General features: G+C 34.9%; 1 protein-coding gene across 1 annotated transcript in view; it reads right to left on the reverse strand.

Moving 5' to 3' along the window:
• Positions 1 to 22,440, reverse strand: part of LOC148777868 (ephrin type-A receptor 5) — a 213,978-nt gene that overhangs the window by 2,416 nt on the left and 189,122 nt on the right. The window contains exons 4-5 of the mRNA XM_088836125.1: positions 9,258 to 9,413; positions 5,013 to 5,348 (exon numbers count right to left, since the gene is read on the reverse strand). Coding sequence (XP_088692251.1) covers positions 5,013 to 5,348; positions 9,258 to 9,413 — 492 coding nt within the window. The remainder of the gene's footprint in view (positions 1 to 5,012; positions 5,349 to 9,257; positions 9,414 to 22,440) is intronic.

The raw sequence follows: 22,440 nt of genomic DNA on the forward strand, positions 1-22,440 counted from the left end.
ATAGTAGCATATATTAATATTGTACATTTTCCTTTTCAGCTTATCTGAGAGAAATCTCTGGTCACTTCCAGATAAGTGGGGGAGTGGGGGGTTACCACCCGGATTGTAAATTTTAGATTTCAAGATCTAAATTTATATTTAGAAACTAGGATATAGAATATACATTTAACAGATTATAGAGCTAACACTAATCTCTGTGGATCCAAACTACACCTAAGAAACCATGATCTGAGTGGAGGCTATGATGGTAATGTGATGAATGATATTTTGTCCTGAGCCCACACTACAACTGGCACATTGATGTCTCCATTCAATTCTTTATTTCACCAGTCATAGATGTATACTTGGAAGATTTCCTCTTCAACTATAAAAAATCTCTTTGTCTCTGAGCCCCATGCAGTAAAAGCTGTGAAACTAAATGACCAAACTAAACTAAATCATAGAGCTTCCTCTTTTTACTCTTCCTCCTACCAAAAGAGTAAACACATAACCTAGTGGACCTGTGGGGGAATACAGCAGTTAGTGCCACCATAAAAAAAATATAAAAGTACAAAAACTGAGTATTACCTACATGCAAATTTAAATTACCTTGTTTAGTCTGTATAAAAGACAAACTAATCTTGGCAAACAACAACATATTTAATGTAGTGCTGATTACTAGATAGCCAGTAAGCTCTCTCCGCTGAAGAAAGTCAACAAAGACCCTCAGAATTATCATAATAATGAATGGGCAAGTGACAATGAACTTATTTTTCAACATCTCAATAAACAGAGATCAACAGAAAATGTTTGTTCCCCTCTTCTCAGAAACACTTGTGTGCTTCTACCATCAGCATTCTCTTAAATTTCCAACTCTACGGCATAATTTAGTTTCAGGAACACCGGGGATCGCCATATCCTGTAAGAAATCATTCTGAACAACTATGTAAAATGCTTCAAACTGAAAGTACCTGATGAAATGGAATTATCATGCCCCCAGATACCTTTGGAAGAATCAAGAAATAAAATCTTTCAAAATAAAGGAATCACCTTTCTGAGTGAATTTTCTTAGTCTGGGACAGGTTGGGACATTCCCTCCAAAATGCTTGTTACACTTCATAACTCATATCATGTTAATCTAGCCCTCTGATGAAAAAGTCGAGGAGTCTAAGACTAATTCAAAACAATTAAAATTTGATCTATTTTAGCTCAGAATTAGGATTCTGTACCTTGACTTATTAAAGTATGAATACTTTTGGTTTTTTAGTTGGGATGAGCTTATTGTTTCTGGGGATAAAATATACATCTGTATATATTAAAAGAGTGTCATGATTTAGTTCTTGATAAAGTATGCCCAGTGAAAAATTATTTTAAATTAAAACCCTAAAAAAAAATTTATAGAGGAATATGATAAATGCACACTCTTTTGTGAGCTATAGTGAAACATTTAACGTAACTGTTTTCACTGGGGTTTTTGATTTTCATATTATGTTGACATATCTATCTAGCAGTTGTATTTTTGATGACCTAAACTAGTAAGACAAAATAAATGATAATACAATAGGAATGAACAATAGAAGTGTTGTCATGTAAATAATCTAAATGTATATTTTGTAAAAAAAATTTTTACACATCAATTTTTCCAAGTCACTATAAAACTTGAAGAGCTCCATGAAATTCATTCTTTTTCTAAGTTTGAGCTTAATAAAGCAAGGTTTGTATTATCCATGATTTTTATCTACTTTGCAATTCAACTATTAAAGATCTTTATATAATTTATGTATTCAATTATTTTTCCTATCATTTCCCCTTCTCACACACAATATTCCTTTGCTGCTGCTGCTGCTAAGTCGCTTCAGTCATGTCTGACTCTGTGCGACCCCACAGATGGCAGCCCCCCAGGCTCCCCCATCCCTGGGATTCTCTGGGCAAGAACACTGGAGTGGATTGCCATTTCATTCTCCAATGCATGAAAGTGAAAAGTGAAAGTGAAGTCGCTCAGTCGTGTCCGACTCTTAGCGACCCCATGGACTGCAGCCTACCAGGCTCCTCCACCCATGGGATTTTCCAGCCAAGAGTACTGGAGTGGGGTGCCATTGCCTTCTCCCCAATATTCCTTTACCTTTTTGTAAATTACTTCCCCCCCTCAATTTTCCCACTTTATGTGTGTTTATATTTCTTGACCATGATAATTCCCACAACTTTGCAACTCTTTGTCAATCTCAGTACTATTTGTTGAATTCTACAAGGCCCATCCCATAAATTCCAACTAATTGTAGTATTTAACTTTCCTTAAAATTTCATCTTTTGACATGACTACTAAATTACATGCAAAAAAGTATCATTTGAATTCAGATGACTTCTCACCAAAGCAAAATGCTAGACTCCATAATGATTTAATAACTGGAAAAAAGTCTTAAATACTGTAGAAACATCCATAAATTAATCACTTAATCACTATCCTCAGCACAAAATCATTATTTCTTTTTATAGACTGATCAGCCAGGGTTACCTAATCAATTTCAGTTTCTAGATTAATGTAAGATTCTGATCTTGAAAAAAATTACTATTTTTTTTCTTGTATGTGTTGAACATAATTTTGAATCTAGGCTGTTCATATATCATATTGATGTCACTAATATGAATCAATCGGAAAATGACAGAACAAATTGTAAATTTGAAACAAATATGAAACAAATGCATTTCTCAAAAAACACTCCATAGAGATTGAAACTAAAGTTGAAATCTGTTAAAAGAAGTTTTGTATAAAAACCACATATGGTACACATAACTTTCTGTAATTTAAGGCTGAGAAAATATTCAGACATTAAAACCAACTACTGTAGCCCACTTTCTATAATGTTGATACTTGATAAATATCCAGCACCATGGCACTAAATCTAAGAGTTACTTGAAGTCAATAATTTTTGTGAAATTGATATTTAGTTAGTCTGAAATGTCAGACACTGAGAAAATCTCCATCTTGTTTTTATTTTTTGGTAGGTTTGTAAGTATTTTACAGTATGTACACTCTGAAAACTTGAGGGAAAACAGCAAATCAAAAGTCAGCAAAGTTTCTGCTCTGAATACAAATGTTTGTTTTATATGATAGCCATATCTTGAATAGCCAGATAAAAATTATTCTTTCTTGATATTTAAAGTATTTGTAGTTCAAAAAACATACTGTGCAGTCCTAACGGGCCAGTAAGTAAAAAACAAGTGGAGCAAATATTTATTAATAATTTCATTTAAAAAACAGTTATCTATTTCATCAGAGACACATCATTCAAAGAAGGCTATGCAAGCTTAAATAATGTGCTCCCAGGGGACTGCAATTCTTAATGATTGTTCAATATGCTTTCAGTATGTTAATGGAAGATTCACATGTAGAACCAAGTAAGTTTGAAAGATTGCATAGGAAGGCTGAAAGCAAAAGTATAATTCCAGTATTTTTCTGATGTGAGAAGACAGTTCACATTCACAGAGCACTTGTGGCATCTAGATACTGAGATGAACAATTAATGTATACTAGTATGCCCAAAGCTGAGTCTACACTGAAGGAAAACCCAGTTTTCACTAATCGTGTCTACCTCTTCTTAGCACTTTTATTAGTTCAACCTTAGGTTAGGGACTAAATGGAGTAAAATATAAAAAATTCACTGAGGAAAATGGCATATAGGTATACAGTGTTCTTGTTTTTTTGTTTTTATCATGGAATAAAAAACATGCTGTGGATACATTCAACATGGATGAGAACACGAGTGCTTAGAATGATGCTTAGCGAATAATTCAAATATCTTTGTATCCTCTGCATTACTTTTGAATGTTTCTCTCAGTTTTATCAGTCAAAAACAACTATGAACCCAATGACATGTGTTTTTCTTATTGTCAAGAGATAACCACTTCATTTACCTGACACATCTAATAATTCAAATTATTTTGACCAAAACCTGATTACAAACAACATTTTCTTGTCAATCAGATCATTCCACTACCTACAAACTTATACTAACATTACAGGAATTAAGTCTGACCTAATTCAGTCAAACACATCCTATTACACTGTGAGCTCTACTGGCAAGGATGTCCTCACCAAGCAAAGTCCACCTGAAGTACTTAAGAGGTAACCAGTTTATTCCCATGAACTGAAAGCTGAGGCCAAGGAAAAGAAGGAACATTACATTTAAAGCCCTTTCCTACACAGACACCTATTATTGACAAAAACCAGTTATAAGCTACTCATAGGCTTTGAATTGTTCTTGCCACATAATAGGATGAGTTATTAATTCAGCCATAGCTTGATTTTTACTTTACCAGACAAGAATTCCTCTATATTGATTTACTTAAAATTAAATATTCGAGGGGAAATTTCAGGGGAATCAATCATTCAAGCAGCATTATTTTCCCTACTCCTTAATAATTACTCCTTAATACTTCCAAGTTCTTCATATGGAATATAGATATATTTTCATATGTATGGTTGTTGTGCAACAGCTCACAGTTATTATAATTTTGATAAATGGATTTATCAAAGAAAAACTGTTTTATGCATTTATAATAATAATAATAGAAATAATAAGAAAACCCTGTTTTAATATGCAAAGAAAATTCAGATGTAGTGCCAAACTAATAAACCTGCCTGATTACATGCTAACTTAATGAATTAAAGAAAAAACTTGAAATGAATAAAACAACAAAAATGTAGATCTGAGCTATAATAATTGCACTGTTCAAAATTATGAGATAAAATTTTTTTCACAAATGGATTTGAGCCATAAATATATTTTTTAATGAAAAAATTCAACTAAAATCTATCTTTTGTTTTCTGTCCATGGATGTGTCTGCTACGAAACTAGCTTTTATTTGCCTAAAACTTAAAAAAAAAAAAAGTCTCAAGATGTATTCATTCTACTCTGAGTCCTAACCCTCTGGATAATGGGAAGTTTTCAGGTCTCAGGCAACTTAGCCCTGAGTTGAAGATAACTGACAGAGCTTGTCCTAAAGTACATGATTTGGTTGGACATCACACTTACCTGCTTGATTTGTGGTTACATTTACAGACACATACTGCCGGGCTCCTGGGCTCAAGTCGGACACTCCATTCACTGCCTCAATCTCAAAGGTATAGTTTGTGTGAGCGAGCAGATCCACCACCATGACAGAGGTGTTTTTCAGGCCGATTTGCTGGGGGAGGTACCTGACATGACCGCCACACTCGTCACACACACCTGCATGGGAGTTGCACTTCTTGCATGCAATATAATATGACACATCTTTCCTTCCACCAGTGTCAGCAGGAGGAATCCATTCCAGAAAGACACTAGTTTCATTAACATTTGAGATGGCATTCCGAGGAGCTGAGGGGGGTCCTGGTTTGCAAAGTAAAGTGAAAAAAACAAATTTTGAGATGATAAAATTAGGCATTGCTTACTACACAAATTTCTGGTCTGAAGGAAAAAAAAAATAGCTTTGCAATCATTGTCTAAAGCAGGGCAGAATGCAAGAATTATCAATTTGTAATAATCGTTGAAAAATCTTGTTATAGTTTTATAGGGACAATAGTGGGGTTTAAATACTATAGAAATGGCTTATCTTGGCAATGTAATAAGTTCAATTAAAGAAGATGCTTTGCTTAGTGTATACATAAAGAATTATGGAATAAAACTATGCACGCAAAAAATGTAGATAAAATTATGTATTCAAATAGTGGCAAATTCTTTGGCAAGTCCAAGGAAAAATTCTCCTTGAGGACTGATGTGATTAAGTCCTTAATGATACTTGTTCCCTGAAAACTAGGAATTAAACATGAAGGATTTACTAAGCAATGAGTACACGTAGAAAGAGGATTTATTAGTGTGGCTCTTGACTACAAATTCTACAGAAAGTAAAAAGGAAAAACAAAAACAGCCTTAGTTTATCTCAAAGTAAGTTGCATATCTACTGATAAGCCACCAACAGAATTTGGAACCTCCCTCATATAACAACAACAAAAAAACAAAACTAGAATTTAAGTAGTTTATCAACATTACAAACTGTAATAAAATTTTGCTTACTTTGATATGGTTTTAGCATTGTGGTTTGGCAAAACTGTGCATTTTACTTAACTGAAAATCTAAAACTTATTTTAAAAATAATTCTCCAAAACACAATTAAGAAGAAGAATGAATGTGTTCAAACCTTGAAAATCAGCATAATAAATTTATATATAAATAGCAAATGCTATCTACGTGTATACTACTGTATTTCTGAAATAATAGCAGACTAAAGAGAACTAAAATTGGTTACCTACCAATGTACTCTGGTGGGGGGTGTTGATAATGAGACAAGCTATGAATGTGTGCAGATGAGGGATATATGGGGAATCCTTATATCGCCCTCTCAATTTTGTTCTGAACCTAAAAATGCTCTAAAAAATAGTGTCTATAAAAGAATTAACTGCATATCGTCTGACTCCAGAGTAGATTTTTAGATACTCAGACTTACAGCTTCAGTACACTGTTAATATTAAATGATCAGATGTTCTTGTGGAGAAAACACACTTAGATTTGTTTCAGAATTACTTAGCAAAGATTTCCCAATAGGGAATAAAATGGACTATGAATGGTTCATAAGTAGAAATTAACCTACTCAGGATGACATAGCTCAGTTATCTTAATATGTGTTGTCTGTTCTAAACATAGAAGTAAACATAATTTCTACCTAACATTTATTAAGCCATGACTGCTGAGGACTAAATTTAAAAGTAATAAGAAAGCTACCTAGTATTCATAAAGTATCACTTAAAGAAATCCATAATGAAAAAACTGCCAGTTCTGATTAAAAAATCTCTACCTTTGCTATAGTTGTGGTTGAATCCTGTGAATTTTCGCATACAGTCTCACACACTCCAGTATAAAAGTCACTTTTAAATTTAAACAAATACTTAAGATGGAAATACAACTCTTTTAACTATTGCCTTTAACATATCTAATAGTGGAAAATTATGGCAAAAATGTAATTTGAGATCAAAATGTTATAGGTTCCCTTGTGAGAAAAAGGTAAAATATACTTGGAATAGGTCTACCACAGAAGATATCAAAAATCTGTGTTTTTTTCCTGCCAACTTAACTATACCCACAGTTTCCATCTTTCCTCTATATTTGTAAAACTGTATCATGGCCTAACTCTTCTTTTGACTCTGCTACCAATAGCCCCTCAGCACGTGAGTGGGGGCACATAAGCCTCTCAAAGTCAAAGTGAAACACATATATTCAAGGGAATCCCTAAAGAAGAGGTAATCAGTGAAGACTCATACTGACATGCACTGTAAAATAACGTAATGAAATTCCACTGTCCTGCTAATAGACATGACATATGAACCCAAGTAGAGCTGTGAGAGGCACCCTCAATTTGAACAGATTTATTAGAATCTGAATTTTGTTTGATTTTCTTTTCCTATAGGTTTGTAGCATTTGGTTTTCCAGAGTACCAGAAAAAATATTAAAAGGAGTTGAAACCATAAATTTAATTCCAAAGAGCCAAACAGACATAAATCAAGTGATATCATCTGTTCAAGGGTATCATCATATATGCTATTTGTGGTATTGTTGCAACTAAGAACAGAACACACACACTCACAGACTATTTATTAGAAAGATCTTCTACAGGACTCCCTGTCTTTTCTGAGAAATGCATACAAATGAGTGTTCCTCTGAGATACAGTATTAGAAATGCACACACCTAGATACAGAGAAAATATAAACCTCAGGTCCTAAACAAGAGCTAAGCAGTCCTTGACACCAGAGCATGGGGTCACACCCATTCCCAAACCTAGTAATTTTACAGAATGGGAGGCTCATATTCACGCTGAGAAAGAGACTGATCATAGTTGGACTACTTAAAGAAAAGAATACCTATAAATTTGATGAAATTTAAACAAGTCAATATATGATTTTCTCTAAATCACCAAAGTACAGTCTAGCCAACATCTCCCCCCACTATTTGGGCTTTATTTTGCTTTGAATAATTGAAGCACTTTTCACTGCAACCAAGATGCATCACATTCAATCATACTTTATATGTCCTCCATTCAAATGTATCCTCTTAAGAAAGGTATACAATAATGTCATTTACTTATGTGAAGAGGAATTGTTTATAGTGATTAACCATCTAACCTATAAAAGTATCAGAATGTGATAAAGAATAATCTTTAATACTATAAAGTTAATATCAATGATTTGAGAAACAATGAATATACATTTCACTGACACTATGAAATTCAGGCACTGAAATTCAGATAAAATTTCAGTTGTGATTATTTAAGAAATTGTATGTCTTTATATATGATACCAGAGAGTGCTAAATTTAAAAAAAAAATGTCTTCATCTTTAAGCAACTACAACCTACAGGGATATAAAAGAGTACAAAATGGGACATCATAGAAAATGAATGATAAGGGGAGTTGGGATTCACTATTCTTCCCTTTCACTTGTCTTTGTTTGATTTGCTATAGAGACGAAGATAGAAAAACTGAAGAAGTACTGTCATCAAGCAAATTAACATGTAAATTTGTTTCCTTCTCAGAAATATGTGGCACACTAGAAAAACAAAAACACCAAAACACTGATAGATATAGAAGTGCCCACTGCAAACGTTGGAATAAAATGTTCATATATTCTAAGATTATCTGACCTTATACTTAATAATAGTTAAGGACACTCACTGCTAAAAAAACACAACCACTTGAAAATCCTAGTTGACAACTGGTTTTATATTTGACTCTTAAATTTGATTTGCTAACCCTCAGCACTCCATGTTCATGTAGTGTTTCCTGTCTTATAAGTGACCTTCTCATTGGTCTTTGCAGCTTAGTGGGGCAGGTTACAAGAAGATAGAAGTACTATGTACTGGATAATTTTATGATCAGAAAGTTGTCTTGGAAGAAGAGTAAGAAAAATAAAAACGATTTACCAGGAACCAGGGGAATGGATTTGTCAAAGTCATGTTTGGCTACCATGAGCACTCAAATCATAAAGTTAAAAAAAAAAAAATGTATTTGTGGCCCAGATGTTGAACTTGAAATAAGGGAAAACAGATGCTTCCCACTGTAAATGATAAAACAGACTCGAATTTCTTAATGTTTACTCAAGAAGACTGGATTCTGGTGAAATCCTATATTGGCAAATTAAACATTATGCCTGTTTTGGGGGAAATGGTAATAGAATGTAACAGGCTCCATCATGCTGTTTCTTCAAACTGGTGAAGGTTAGCATCACCAAAGATCCATGGGTTTTCCTTACTTGTGCATGCCATTGTGGGTGGATCAGACTCCCTCCTGAAATAATCCTTTTCACAGACACAAGAGGTTGAAGCTTCCTCATGGGTGTAACTGTGAGGTGGACATTTGCTGCAGCTCTGGCTGTGAGGTGAGGCTTTGAAGAACCCAGGTCTGCACACTGTCAAAAGAAATAAGAGACTAAGCTTTTCCCTGGAACAGATGCAGTGTTTGTTTTGTGAAAAATGTCGTTATTTTGACTAGTATACACAGATTTCATGTAACACCATCCTTTCATTAATTTCAAAATTTTTTCATAAGTTTCTGAATCATAAATAACAGGCTATTCATTCAGATAATCAAATATTTATTTAAAGTATTTAAATCAAACATGATTGGAATATATTTATAATGATTCTTATAAGAAATATGACAAAATTGGTCATATGTATTTAAAATAAAGTGCTTTGAATATCACTTTCATTTATGCTATTATTAGAACAACTTATGTTGAAGAAAACAAAATTTTCACTATGCTCAGAGAATGTCATGGTACACAATAGTTGCTCAAAGTTTTGTTGTTGAATTAATAAGTAAATTAACTGTGTGCTTAGTCACTCAGTCATATCCAACTCTTTGGGACCCTTTGGATTGTCGTCCGCCAGGCTCCTCTGTCCACGGGATTTTTCAGTAAGAACACTGCAGTGCATTGCCATTTCTTCCTCCAGGGAATCTTCCCCACCCAGGAACTGAATTCACATCTCCCATGTTTCCTGCACTACAGGAGGATTCTTTACCCACTTAGCCATCAGGGAATGCTAAAACCTTCACAAAATTCTATTAGAATGGAGAGAATGCATGATTGAGCTAGTATATCATTCACATTATTATTAATTTATATTATACTAATTTCAAGAGCATTCAGACTTCAGGGTTTTGATTTTTTTTTCACCCACATTTTACTCCATTTTAGAAATTTTCATTGAGGTCCTTACTGATCCAACATTTATCTATTCTGGTATCAGTCATGTTTCTACCACAAAATTATAATGCTCTACAAAGGGGAAAAATGTGCCTTATTTAATTTTGCATTTGCAATACTCATCACAGTGTTTTACTACAGAAAGTATTCACATATTGTTATGTAATGCACACCTGAGTGAATGACATGGCAAGAAAAATGTAACTGAACTACTCAGAATCACATGAAGAAAATCTCTGATATTTTTGTTAAGTTAGTGGTCAGGTAAGTAAACTTTAACAAGCTAAGTTTCCTTATCCTGTATTCCCTAAGCTTTTATCTTTCTCTTTCTTCTCAATGGGTAAGAAAGCCAAACTTCAATATTCCGATTGTCCACTATGAACCATGTGAAGATCATAAAACTGATGGTTTGATTACTTTTTTGGAGCTTAGTTAACTTAAAGCTAATCAACTATTTGTTTTTTTTTCCCTATTCTGAAAATCTACTATATATACTCAAGAGAATTTATTCAAGCATCAATGAACATTTGCTAAAGCTTAAAGGTAAATTTGTATTTCCATGGAAATTCTGATAGACATAATGAACTTGGGCTAATTTTCATGTGCTATAAATGATCTGGAGTTTTAGTAATCCATGCTAAGGCTTTTTGCCATCACCATGCATAATCAGGAATTGACAAAAAAGAGAAGGTATTTTTCAGTAGATCTAATTATAGCGATAGTAAAACCTAATGCTCTTATAAATTCAGAGTGAATGTGAAGGTATTTGAAAGATAAGAAGAGCTTTTTGATAGTATTAGGGACATTCTTGTAGTTAAATGATTAGGAGAAGATTTAAAATATTATTTTTCTTATAATAGGATTTCTGTAGCAGCCAGTACCATTCTTAGCTAAGTTATCCAATTTTTCTTCTTTTATCCTTTTCAGTAAAACCATTCTCACTTCAAACATAATTTTCTTTCAAACGTGAACTGTCAATTCACACATTCTGCATATTTGGAACTCATTTATCACTCATGAAACAAAAGTCATTTCTTTTTAATGAATTCCTTTTAAATTAAAACTTTATATAATATCATATATAACACTGCTTTTCAATCCTCCATAGGAAGTTCGAAAATAGGAAATGATATAAATGTAAGTAAAAAGTAGAAAATCGTATCCTTCTTTTCAGTAGAGAAGTTGAACAAAATGCTTTCAGCAGGTGGTGAGCTGGAAATTTTGCTTACCACTGGGTTACAAAGGTGAAAAAGATATATGTGGCCCTGGCTTTATGAGTATTAAAGCCACTGCATGTGTAAGTATAAATATGATTATGCAGAAAAGAGAAAGAGCAGGGAAGTGAATATGGACACCTAATTTAGACTGGAATGCCAAAGAACACTTCCTTCAGGAAGCTGTCTCCACTGATACATAAAAGATTAGGAAAATTATCCAATTTGAGAAATACTGCAGTGCCCCCACTCCAGTACTCTTGCCTGGAAAATCCCATGGATGGAGGAGCCTGGTAGGCTACAGTCTGTGGGGTCGGGAAGAGTCGGACACGACTGAGCGACTTCACTTTCACTTTTCACTTTCATGCATTGGAGAAGGAAATGGCAACCCACTCCAGTGTTCTTGCCTGGAGAATCCTAGGAACGGGGGAGTCTGGGGGTCTGCCGTCTAGGAGTCACACAGAGTCGGACTCAACTGAAGCGACTTAGCAGCAGCAGCAGCAACTGCAGTGCCTTAGAGGGTAAAATCTTTTCAAAGGAGAGAACAAGTAGGGAGATGGAAAACTTTTTAGATCAACTAAAAAGTTGATCAGGGAGATAGAGGGAACAAAGAGGCAGAGATGATGGAACTTTTAATGAATGTGTAATAACAGGTCATTACAATGTTGTAAGCAGGGAAATGTTAATAGTAAGATCAAAGTAGTGTGTAAGAGATCATTTCTCTCTAGCATGGGCAATGGATTGACAAGGAGCATGGATGGAGGCATTTGGCCCTTTTGTTTCTGTTGCATTGTTCTGGAAACAGACAAGAGTGGTTCCAATCACTCTTATCACCACAAGAGTGGTGATAGATAAGAGTAGGTAAATTCAGGAGATGAATATGAGGTAAAATCCGCAAGATTTCATGATACATGATCAGATGTACAAGTGAAAAATCCTAACAATGACTCTAAGGTGTTTGGCTTAAACTTCACAGCCAATGCTGGTGCCATTTTCTCAGACAGAGAATACTAGATATGAAATGTGTTTGGGGAGATATTAATTATGTTTAAAGTATTATTTAATTTGAGGTGGCTGCTGCTGCTAAGTCGCTTCAGTCATGTCTGACTCTGTGCGACCCCATAGATGGCAGCCCACTAGGTTCACCCATCCCTGGAATTCTCCAGGCAAGAACACTGGAGTGGGTTGCCATTTCCTTCTCCAATGTGTGAAAATGAAAAGTGAAGTCACTCAGTCGTGCCTGACTCTTAGTGACCCCATGGACTGCAGCCTACCAGGCTCCTCCGTCCATGGGATTTTCTAGGCAAGAGTACTGGAGTGGCTTGCCACTGCCTTCTCCGTTGAGGTGGCTAAAGAAATCTAAATAGAAGTATAGATAGGAAAACTGTAGGTTCAATGTATTCCAAGAAAATATATCAAAAAATTGTTAATTATCCATTGTCTTCAAATCATGGCTCTAAATCCAAGTGGGACATGCAGTGTTGCTACATAATCTTCTTGTTGTTCAATCGCTTAGTCATCTCCAAATCTTTGCAACTCTATAGACTGTAGCACGCCAGGCTTCCCTGTCCTTCACTATCTCCTGGATATTGCCCAAATTCATGTTCATTGAGTCGATGATGTCATCCAATCATCTCACCCTCTGTCGTCCCCTTCTCCTGCCTTCAATCTTGGTATTATTTCTTTAGTTAGCATCAGTCCTCAGGATCAGCATGAGTATTGTGGAGCTGTTTCTCTTTCTTCTAACTCTTTATAAGCTCTATTCCTTTGTGACTCTAATGGTACATGCATGTGTGCTGAGAAACTAGAAGTCATCAGAGAGGAAATTTCTTACTTTTCTACCACCAAATCTCCAAATCTATATTCACTTGGATCTTTCTTCCTATTAAAAGGGAAATGTATTTTTGCTCTTGGGAGCTTGCCTGGTGGCTCAGATGGTAAAGAATCTATCTGCAATGCTGGAGACCTGGTTCTATCCCTGGGTCGGGAAGATCCCCTGCAGAAGGGGATGGCTACCCACTCTGATATTCTTGCCTGGAGAATCCAGTGGACAGAGGAGCCTGGCAGGCTACAGTCTATGGGGTCGCAAAGAGTTGGGCATGACTCTGCAACTAACACATGTCTTTGCTCTTAGCAAATAAAAATATCCTCATTTGAATTGGAGCCCCATCTGTACTCTCTCTTAGAGTCATCTTCCAAGTGTCTACTATCCCTTTTACAAAATCAGGGGTACTCTCAATTGCCCTCTCTCTCTCAGTCTCCCTCTTTCTATTTCTCTTGGTCTCTCCCTTTCTCCTCCCTCCCTCCCTTTGTCATTAACTGGAGCCTGATAGAATTTCCAGAACTCTTCAATGGAAACAAAGCAAAGCAAAAACAAAACACATAGCAACAACACAATCAATCTTGCTTGACTTCATTTCTCCCCATAGCAATTAACTACCACACAGTTTGGTTTCCATGTGGAACATAACTTCTTAAATCATTTTTCCACACATGCATCCCCAGTTCCTCATTCTAAGTCACATGTTGTCACAATCCACAACACTGCCACTTCCTTTGTTAAGAATGTAGTCCTCTGGATGCCATACCTCTCCACAGCATTTGACTATATCCTCTTTTTGGAAACTCCTATTAATTTTATTACAAAATGTTAGCACAGCCTACAAGTTTCCAGACAATATTTAAGAAGCCCTTTAAATGTAATCTCCTATCACACTCACTATCTCCATCAATACTGACTGACTTGCAATTTCCAGAACTTGAGATTTTATCTCCCTTTGAATACTGAAGGAAAAGCATTCCAGGTCAAAAGACAAGAAGTATAAATTGAGAGAACAAGGGTGGTACAAAAGGCTTGTAGTCCTTGATAAGAGACTTGTATTTAATCTGAACACATCTGGAAGACTCTGTATTTATTTTTTGAGGGTGCTCTTTCTGGCAAGCACTGTGGCAGGGAATATCTTTGTGGTGGTGAGAAAAAAAAAAAAAAAATTCTACTCTGTATTCTGAAGCAACAACACATTTAGGAGACAGAAAATAAATAGTAGTCCAAAACAGTAAAATTTACTTTTTACCTTTTAATTTTGACAATATTCAACAAAAAATTATTTAGGTAAGAAGCAAAATTTTCCTAAATTCCAACTTGATATAATTCATTCAAAACAAAGGAAGCTTCTGAGCAATGTTGTTTCATAGAACTCTTGTACATTACCTAAAAATTTGAAAATACTGTGTAAGTCCATTCAAGTTGAACAAGGAACAGGACCAAAGAAACACATACATGTTAACATTTTCATGAGGCTATATTAGCAGTCCTCTGGAGGAATGGAAATTAGTTATAAAGTTCCTATTCTGTCCATGCTTCAGTGCTCATTTTAAGTTCTATGTTTGTGCTAAATCCATGATTACATGTTTTCTTACACATTCTTTAGACCTTTGAACCATTTGCTTAGTGTTTCTTTTATGGAAGATAGAAACTATTTTGACAAAATTTTATGTGTAGATTTTCTCATCTGCTCCCAACTCGTATAAACACTCTGGAGACTGAAAACTGTTCATTTGGTTTTCATCATATGAAGCATAGTTCTTTGTACTGAGTACATATTCATCAGTATTTATGGGTCTAAATAATATGTTTCTTTGTCAGGGTCTAAATGGTATGGCAGGAACTTAAAAAAAAAAGCTTGTTAATGAAAATTATCTAAATATTAAGTTCTGGCAAGTAAAAAAAATACAGTATTACAACTTTACTCACTACTTCAGAAGTTTTGCACAAACTACCAATACTGACTTTCACAGATATCAGTTTAAAAAAAGGATGTTATAGACATCAAATAAAATACAGTTTTTAGATTTAAACATAAGATGCAAGTCATCAATATTCAAATGAATGTGTGTGGGTGTGTGCGTGAGCATTTAGTCATGTCTGACCCTTTGCAACCCCATGGACTGTAACCCACCAGGCTCCTCTGTCCATGGATGTTCCAGGCAAGAATGCTAAAGTGAGTTGTCATTTCCTCAAGCTGGAATCAAGATTGCTGGGAGAAATATCAATAACCTCAGATATGCAGATGACACTACCCTTATGGCAGAAAGTGAAGAGGAACTCAAAAGCCTCTTGATGAAAGTGAAAGAGGAGAGTGAAAAGGTTGGCTTGAAGCTCAACATTCAGAAAACAAAGATCATGGCATCTGGTCCCATCACTTCATGGGAAATAGATGGAAAAACAGTGGAAACAATGTCAGACTTTATTTTTTTGGGCTCCAAAATCACTGCAGATGCTGATTGCAGCCATGAAATTAAAAGACGCTTGCTCCTTGGAAGGAAAGTTATGACCAACCTAGATAGTATATTAAAAAGCAGAGACATTACTTTGCCAACCAAGGTCCGTCTAGTCAAGGCTATGGTTTTTCCCATGGTCATGTATGGATGTGAGAGTTGGACTGTGAAGAAAGCTGATCGCTGAAGAATCGATGCTTTTGAACTGTGGTGTTGGAGAAGACTCTTGAGAGTCCCTTATACTGCACAGAGATCCAACCAGTCCATTCTAAAGGAGATCAATCCTGGATGTTCATTGGAGGGACTGATGCTAAAGCTGAAACTGCAATACTTTGGCCACCTCATGCGACGAGTTGACTCACTGGAAAAGACTTTGATGCTGGGAAAGGTTGGGGGTGGGAGGAGAAGGGGACGACGGAGAATGAGATGGCTGGATGGCATCACCGACTCTGTGGACATGAGTTTAAGTGTACTCCGGGGGTTGGTGATGGACAGGGAGGCCTGGAATGCTGTGATTCATGGGGTCGTGGAGGGTCGGACATGACTGAGCGAATGAACTGAACTGAACTGAACTCCAATTCAAATGAATAAAGGCTGTCAATTGTTAAAAGTGTGAAAAGGTGCTGCCTAGTCTGATTAGGAATTCTTTCAATCTTTAAAATTACCAAAAATGGATAGTTGATAAGCTAGGATTTTTTCAACTATTCTCAATTAAATTACTTTTAATGTTTCCAAAATATTTCAGTCTTAAAGATTCATCACTCTTGGGATTCTTAAGTGAATCTATTTTGCAATTCAAAGTAAATACTCAATAAGCATGGGAACCAAGAAAAATAATTTAAATTAATGTAAAAAATATTGTTTTGGTAATTTACAATATTAGAATTATCTCCATTAGAATTAAAATAGATTATTGAAATATATATAAAAGGCAAGGGGAATAAAAATGCACAAACTACTGTCTGTAGAGTTCAAGATACAAATAAAGTTCAAAACAGATTGGATTTATCCCATTATACTTTATTAAGAAAGACAGAAAATCACTATGAACAAGGGTTTTACCACAGTTCTTTGATATGTAAATTGTCAAAGCATATAAGCTATGTCAAATTTTTAAACAGATTTTTCAAAATAAAGTGTCCATAAGATAGTTTAGGCAAAACTTAAAAGATGTGTTAAGAAAAACAGCACAAAACAACATGCTAGAAGAAAATTACAACTCAAAATATTTCCAATAACATTTACACCAAAATTTAATAATAGCCGATTTATTCTTACATTTGAAATTTACATTCAGTATAAAAAATAGGTATTGTGTTAAAACATTAATACATTAAAATAAGATTTTAAACTATGTAACAGTTCTTGAATACTTACAAAGAGAAACATGAGAAAGATCCTAATTTAGAATTAAGTTTCTAAATAACTTTCAATGACTGAAAGCAATAGAGCTAATTGGAATACTGAAAAAAATACCAGAGAAAAATAAAAATGCTGTGGATAAATACTTTAAATTTCTCAATATATAGTATATAAATATGTATGTATGTATATAATTTAGACTCACCAAATATAGATAGAAGCTCAAAGAAATATCTGTTCATAAATAAAGAATAAAATTAATTGCTATATATCCTTTACATAGTCATTCAATCTATATATGTAATAAACCAAGCCTACATGTCATAAACAGTACTGTATATAAGTAAAACCTAATCATTGCCATTATGCCATTAAATAACTCAGTAATGTGGCTATGTTGACTGGCACATATTTGTGTATTAAATCATTCAGTCGTGTCCAACTCTTTGAGATCCTATGGACCGTAGCCCTTCAGGCTTTTCTGTCCTTGGGATTCTCCAGGCAAGAATACTGGAGTGGGTTGTTATGTGTTCCCCAGAGGATCTTTCTGACCTAGGGATCGAACCTGCATCACTTAAATTTCCTGAATTGGCAGGTGGGTTCTTTACCGCTAGCATAACCTAGCACACATTTTTAAAAGACACTCAAAATGACAATTTAAAAATAGCATCCTCTGTGTGTTGTTCAGTTGCCAAGTCATCTCTGACTCTACAACTCCATGAACTGCAGAATACCAGGCCTCCCTGTCTCTTAACCTCTCTGAGAGTTTTCTCAAGTTCATGTCCATTGAATCAGTGATGCCATCCAACCATCTCATCATCTATATCCCCCTTCACTTATTGCCTTCAGTATTTCCCAGCACTAGGATCTCTTCCAGTGAGTTGGCATTTCACATCAAGTGGCCAAAGTATTGGAGTTTCTGCTTCAGCATCAGTTCTTTCAATGAATATTCAGGGCTGATTTCCTTTAGGTTTGATTGGTTGGACTTCCTTGCAATCCAAGGGACTCTCAAGAGTCTTCTCCAGTAACACAGTTCAAAAGCATCAATTCTTCAACACTCAACCTTCTTTACAGTCCAACTTTCATATCCGTACATGATTACTGGAAAGACCATAGCTTTGACTATACTGACATTTCCAGGCAAAGTGATGTCTTTGTTTTTTAATATGCTATCTAGGTTTGTCATAGCTTTCCTGCCAAGAAGCAAATGTCTTTTAATTTCATGGCTGCAGTCACTGTCCTCAGTGATTTTAGAGCCAAGAAGAAGAACTCTGTCACTGCTTCCACCTTTTCCCCTTCTATTTTGAATGAAGTGATGGGATCAGATACCATGATCTTAGTTTTTTTTAATACTAAGTTAAGGCAGCCTTTTCACTCTCCTCTTTCACTGTCAACAAGAGGCTCTTTAGTTCCTCTTCACTTTTGGCCATTAAAGTGATATCATCTACATATCTGAGGTTGTTGATACTTCTCCCAGCAATTTTGACTCCAGTTAGTAACTCTTCTAGCTTGGCATTATGCATGATGTGCTCAGCATATAAGTTAAATAAACAGGGTGACAATAAAGAGCCTTGTCATACTCCTTTCTCAATTTTGAACCAGTCAGTTGTTTCATATAAGGTTCTAACTGTTGCTTCTTGACCCGCATATAGGTTTCTCAAGAGACAGGAAAGATGGTCTAGTATTCCCATCTCTTTAAATATTTTCCACACTTCGTCATGATCCACACAGCCAAAGGCTCTATGTAGTCAGTGAAACAACAAATGGTTTTTCTGAAATTTCCTTGATTTTTCTATGATCCAGCAAATGCTGGCAATTTGATCTCTAGTTTCTCTGCCTTTTCTAAACTTTGAACAGCTGGAAGTTCTCATTTCATGTACTGCTGAGGTCTAGCTTGAAGAATATTGAGCATAACCTTACTAGTATGGAAGATGAGTATGATTGTCTAGCAGTTTGAACATTTTTTATAGCACTACCTATGTGTATGAAGATGGCAATGGCAGCCCACTCCAGTACTCTTGCCTGGAAAATCCCATGGATGGAGGAGCCTGGTAGGCTGCAGTCCATGGGGTTGCTAAGAGTCAGACACGACTGAGCGACTTCAGTTTCACTTTTCACTTTCATGCATTGGAGAAGGAAATGGCAACCCACTCCAGTGTTCTTGCCCGGAGAATCCCAGGGACGGGGGAGCCTGGGGAGCTGCCGTCTATGGGGTCGCACAAGAGTCGGACACGACTGAAGTGACTTAGCAGCGGCGTCAGCATCATGTATGTGTATACACATCCTATGAGTATGTCTGTATGTGTGTGTAAACAAAAGACTTTTCTCTTAGTAAGATGTATCCATACATATTACTATAAATTATAATGATATAAAATTGTATATATTTTATATATTTATAATAATATATTTTATGTTATACATTATAAATAAAATATAGATGTGTGACATTAGAAATTGTTTAGGATTGCATTATTTTCAGATTTTTATGCTTCCTAATCTATTAATTTATAGAAGTACCGTATCATGTAGGGTCAGTGATCAATACTAAAACTGAACTTAACTTCCTCTCAAAGTCTAGGGTAAGGAAACTCCTCTTGAGGTCACAATAGAACAGAGTATCTTCAAATTTAGTAAGAAATGTATTATGCACCAATATCATGTCTTATTTTATTTCTAATTTTAGAATTTATAAAGTTCATAACTAATAGAAACATTAAAATATTTAAAATTTGAAATATACTGAAGAAGTATGTATAGATAAAATTTATACACTAAATAAATTGGGATGGAATATTTTAATCCTCAAGTAAATTATGCTGATTAAATTATTACTTAATTAAAATTATCCCTTAACCAGGATATGGTTTTCTAAGATTAAACTGTTATTCTAAACTAACTTTAGTTTCACAAGTTTAAATACCAACAGTCCTGTGGATTATTCATGAAAAGACATTATGCAGTGATATGATAATATATCTCTCCATTTTGGCAACATGGACATGCTTAAAATATAGTAACAAACCCATGAAGTCCTTTGAGGGTGTGAAATGGACAGACACAAGACCCCTAAACTGTGTAGAGTTGTAAATAGCAAAATGACCATTTTGCATTTAACTAACTGAATCTCCACTAAAATAAAAGCTACAGAACCTCAGCAACTCTTCAAAGACTTTTATAACCTGTCTATATAAGGATGGACATTTACTGAAAATAACAGAATCCATGGTATCTTTCAAAGCAAAGATTATAATTTCCTTTTAATTTTTGATTAACTGGATTCCTCTCCAATAAAAAATTGCTATAGATAATTTTAAAGTTGTATTTCAATTACTAATTCACTGAAGTTTTTGGTATCTCTATAATTTCAGTGGATAAGATGTTGAGCATTTTGTTATCCCAATAGTATGCTTCAGTAACACTGTGGTAGGATATGTATGAGAGTTTAAATGTGCAAAATATTTGATATTTGGTTATGTATTTTCCACTACATTAAAAATTTGATTAAATTAATTTAACATTTTAATCAGATATTAAATTTTAATCAGGGATTAAAAAGAGTATTAAAGAAGTTAATACTTCTTTAAGTTAAAAAGTAGTATTTATGTTGTTAAAATGAACAGACTACAATACAGCATTTACTTTGAAAGTATATGCAAGGTCTGGCCCAGGACTTTACCTTGACAGCTAAGATAAAAATAGTGCTTTCCGTTATGAACACTTCGCCTTGTACCAATGGACATTACATCTCAGTCAACTAACTCAGAAGATTATAACACCTGTGTAACAAAATTATATTTCCTTTGATATGATGAAACAGTACAGATTAAGTATGTACTCTTTTGAAATAAAGAATAAACGACATATTAGTATAAATGAATTAGCGATAATTTTCTCCTTAAAAGTCAAGCAACAACTACAACAAAGGAAAACTCACTCCTCGGGCCTGTCAGAGAACTACTCCTCAAACTTATTACAATTTGAGTTTAACCAAAACATTAATAATGCAGTTTTTTAGAAAGCATAGATGTAGAGATTAACTGCACAAAGTGTTTAAAAACTATAATTTGTATTAAAACAAAAGAAATATTTAAATCTTGCCCTGATTATTTGCGAGGAAGGGTGCTTGGATCTAGGCCATAGTTAGTTTATATGAACATGAATACAATGAAGGGAGTATAAAGGATACATAAGACATACAGCTGTTCAAAATGTTTTCCAAATTATACATTGAGAATTCAACTGAATCAAGCATTTTTCAAATGTTCAAGCCATATCTAAGAAATGCTGACTTTTTAAACTGAAAGGCTATGAATTAGCAAAAGCAACTGGCTAGTACAGTTAATTTGGCTAGTACAGCCATCTATTTGCCCCTGATTTCCAGTGTTCAAGTGTCCTGCTGCTGCTGCTGCTGCTGCTAAGTCGCTTCAGTCGTGTCCAACTCTGTGCGACCCTATAGACGGCAGCCCACCAGGTTTCCCCATCCCTGTGATTCTCCAGGCAAGAACACTGGAGTGGGTTGCCATTTCCTTCTCCAATGCATGAAAGTGAAAAGTGAAAGTGAAGTCGCTCAGTCGTGTCCTACTCTTAGCGACCCCATGGACTGCAGCCTACCAGGCTCCTCCGTCCATGGGATTTTCCAGGCAAGAGTACTGTCCCACTGGGTCTCAAATTAAACAATTTCAGATGTCAACATTAGGGGCACAGCTCTTTATTCACAGAATGGAAAATAATGCATTCCCAAAATAACTTGGTAAAGATTATCCTTTAATAATATACCTTAGTTCTAGAAACTTCAAGAAGGCAAAATCTGAAAAATATTTCATAGCATTATATATTACACTATTTTCATTTGTCTATGTTTAGGGCACATATTTTTTCTTCTTAATGTGATCACTGCTACAGAATTTCTCAGTCACTGCCACAGTTTACTTTTATGTCTTAGCTATACAGTGATCTGTTTCAAAATCAGAATGGGTCTTGGCTTTTTTTTTTCAGAAGCCAGAGCATGAAGAAAAAGTAAGCCAGAAAGACAATAACTAAATGGCTGATCGCAAGATGATTACAGAGCAAGTTCTTTATTTTGTAATATGAAAATTTAGACTTTTAGACTACAATCTTAATCAAAATTAGATTATGTTTTAAAGCATATTCTTCTCCACTGTCACTTTATGATTACCATCCTGCCACCATCTCACTAAACACTCTTTTATAATTATATGACGCAGAAACAATAATACAGTAGCCATACTAACAAAACAAACTGACATATTCAGCATGCCCACTAGTGCCAGTCAGCAAGTGGAACTCTACACGGATCCAGATAATTTAATTAGGACAATAATACTATGAAGTCAGTGCTATTAATAATT

The sequence above is a fragment of the Moschus berezovskii genome, chromosome 5 (genome assembly GCF_049115385.1).
Source record: "Moschus berezovskii isolate FMDL1 chromosome 5, NW_MosBer_1.0, whole genome shotgun sequence".
NCBI lineage: Eukaryota > Metazoa > Chordata > Mammalia > Artiodactyla > Moschidae > Moschus > Moschus berezovskii.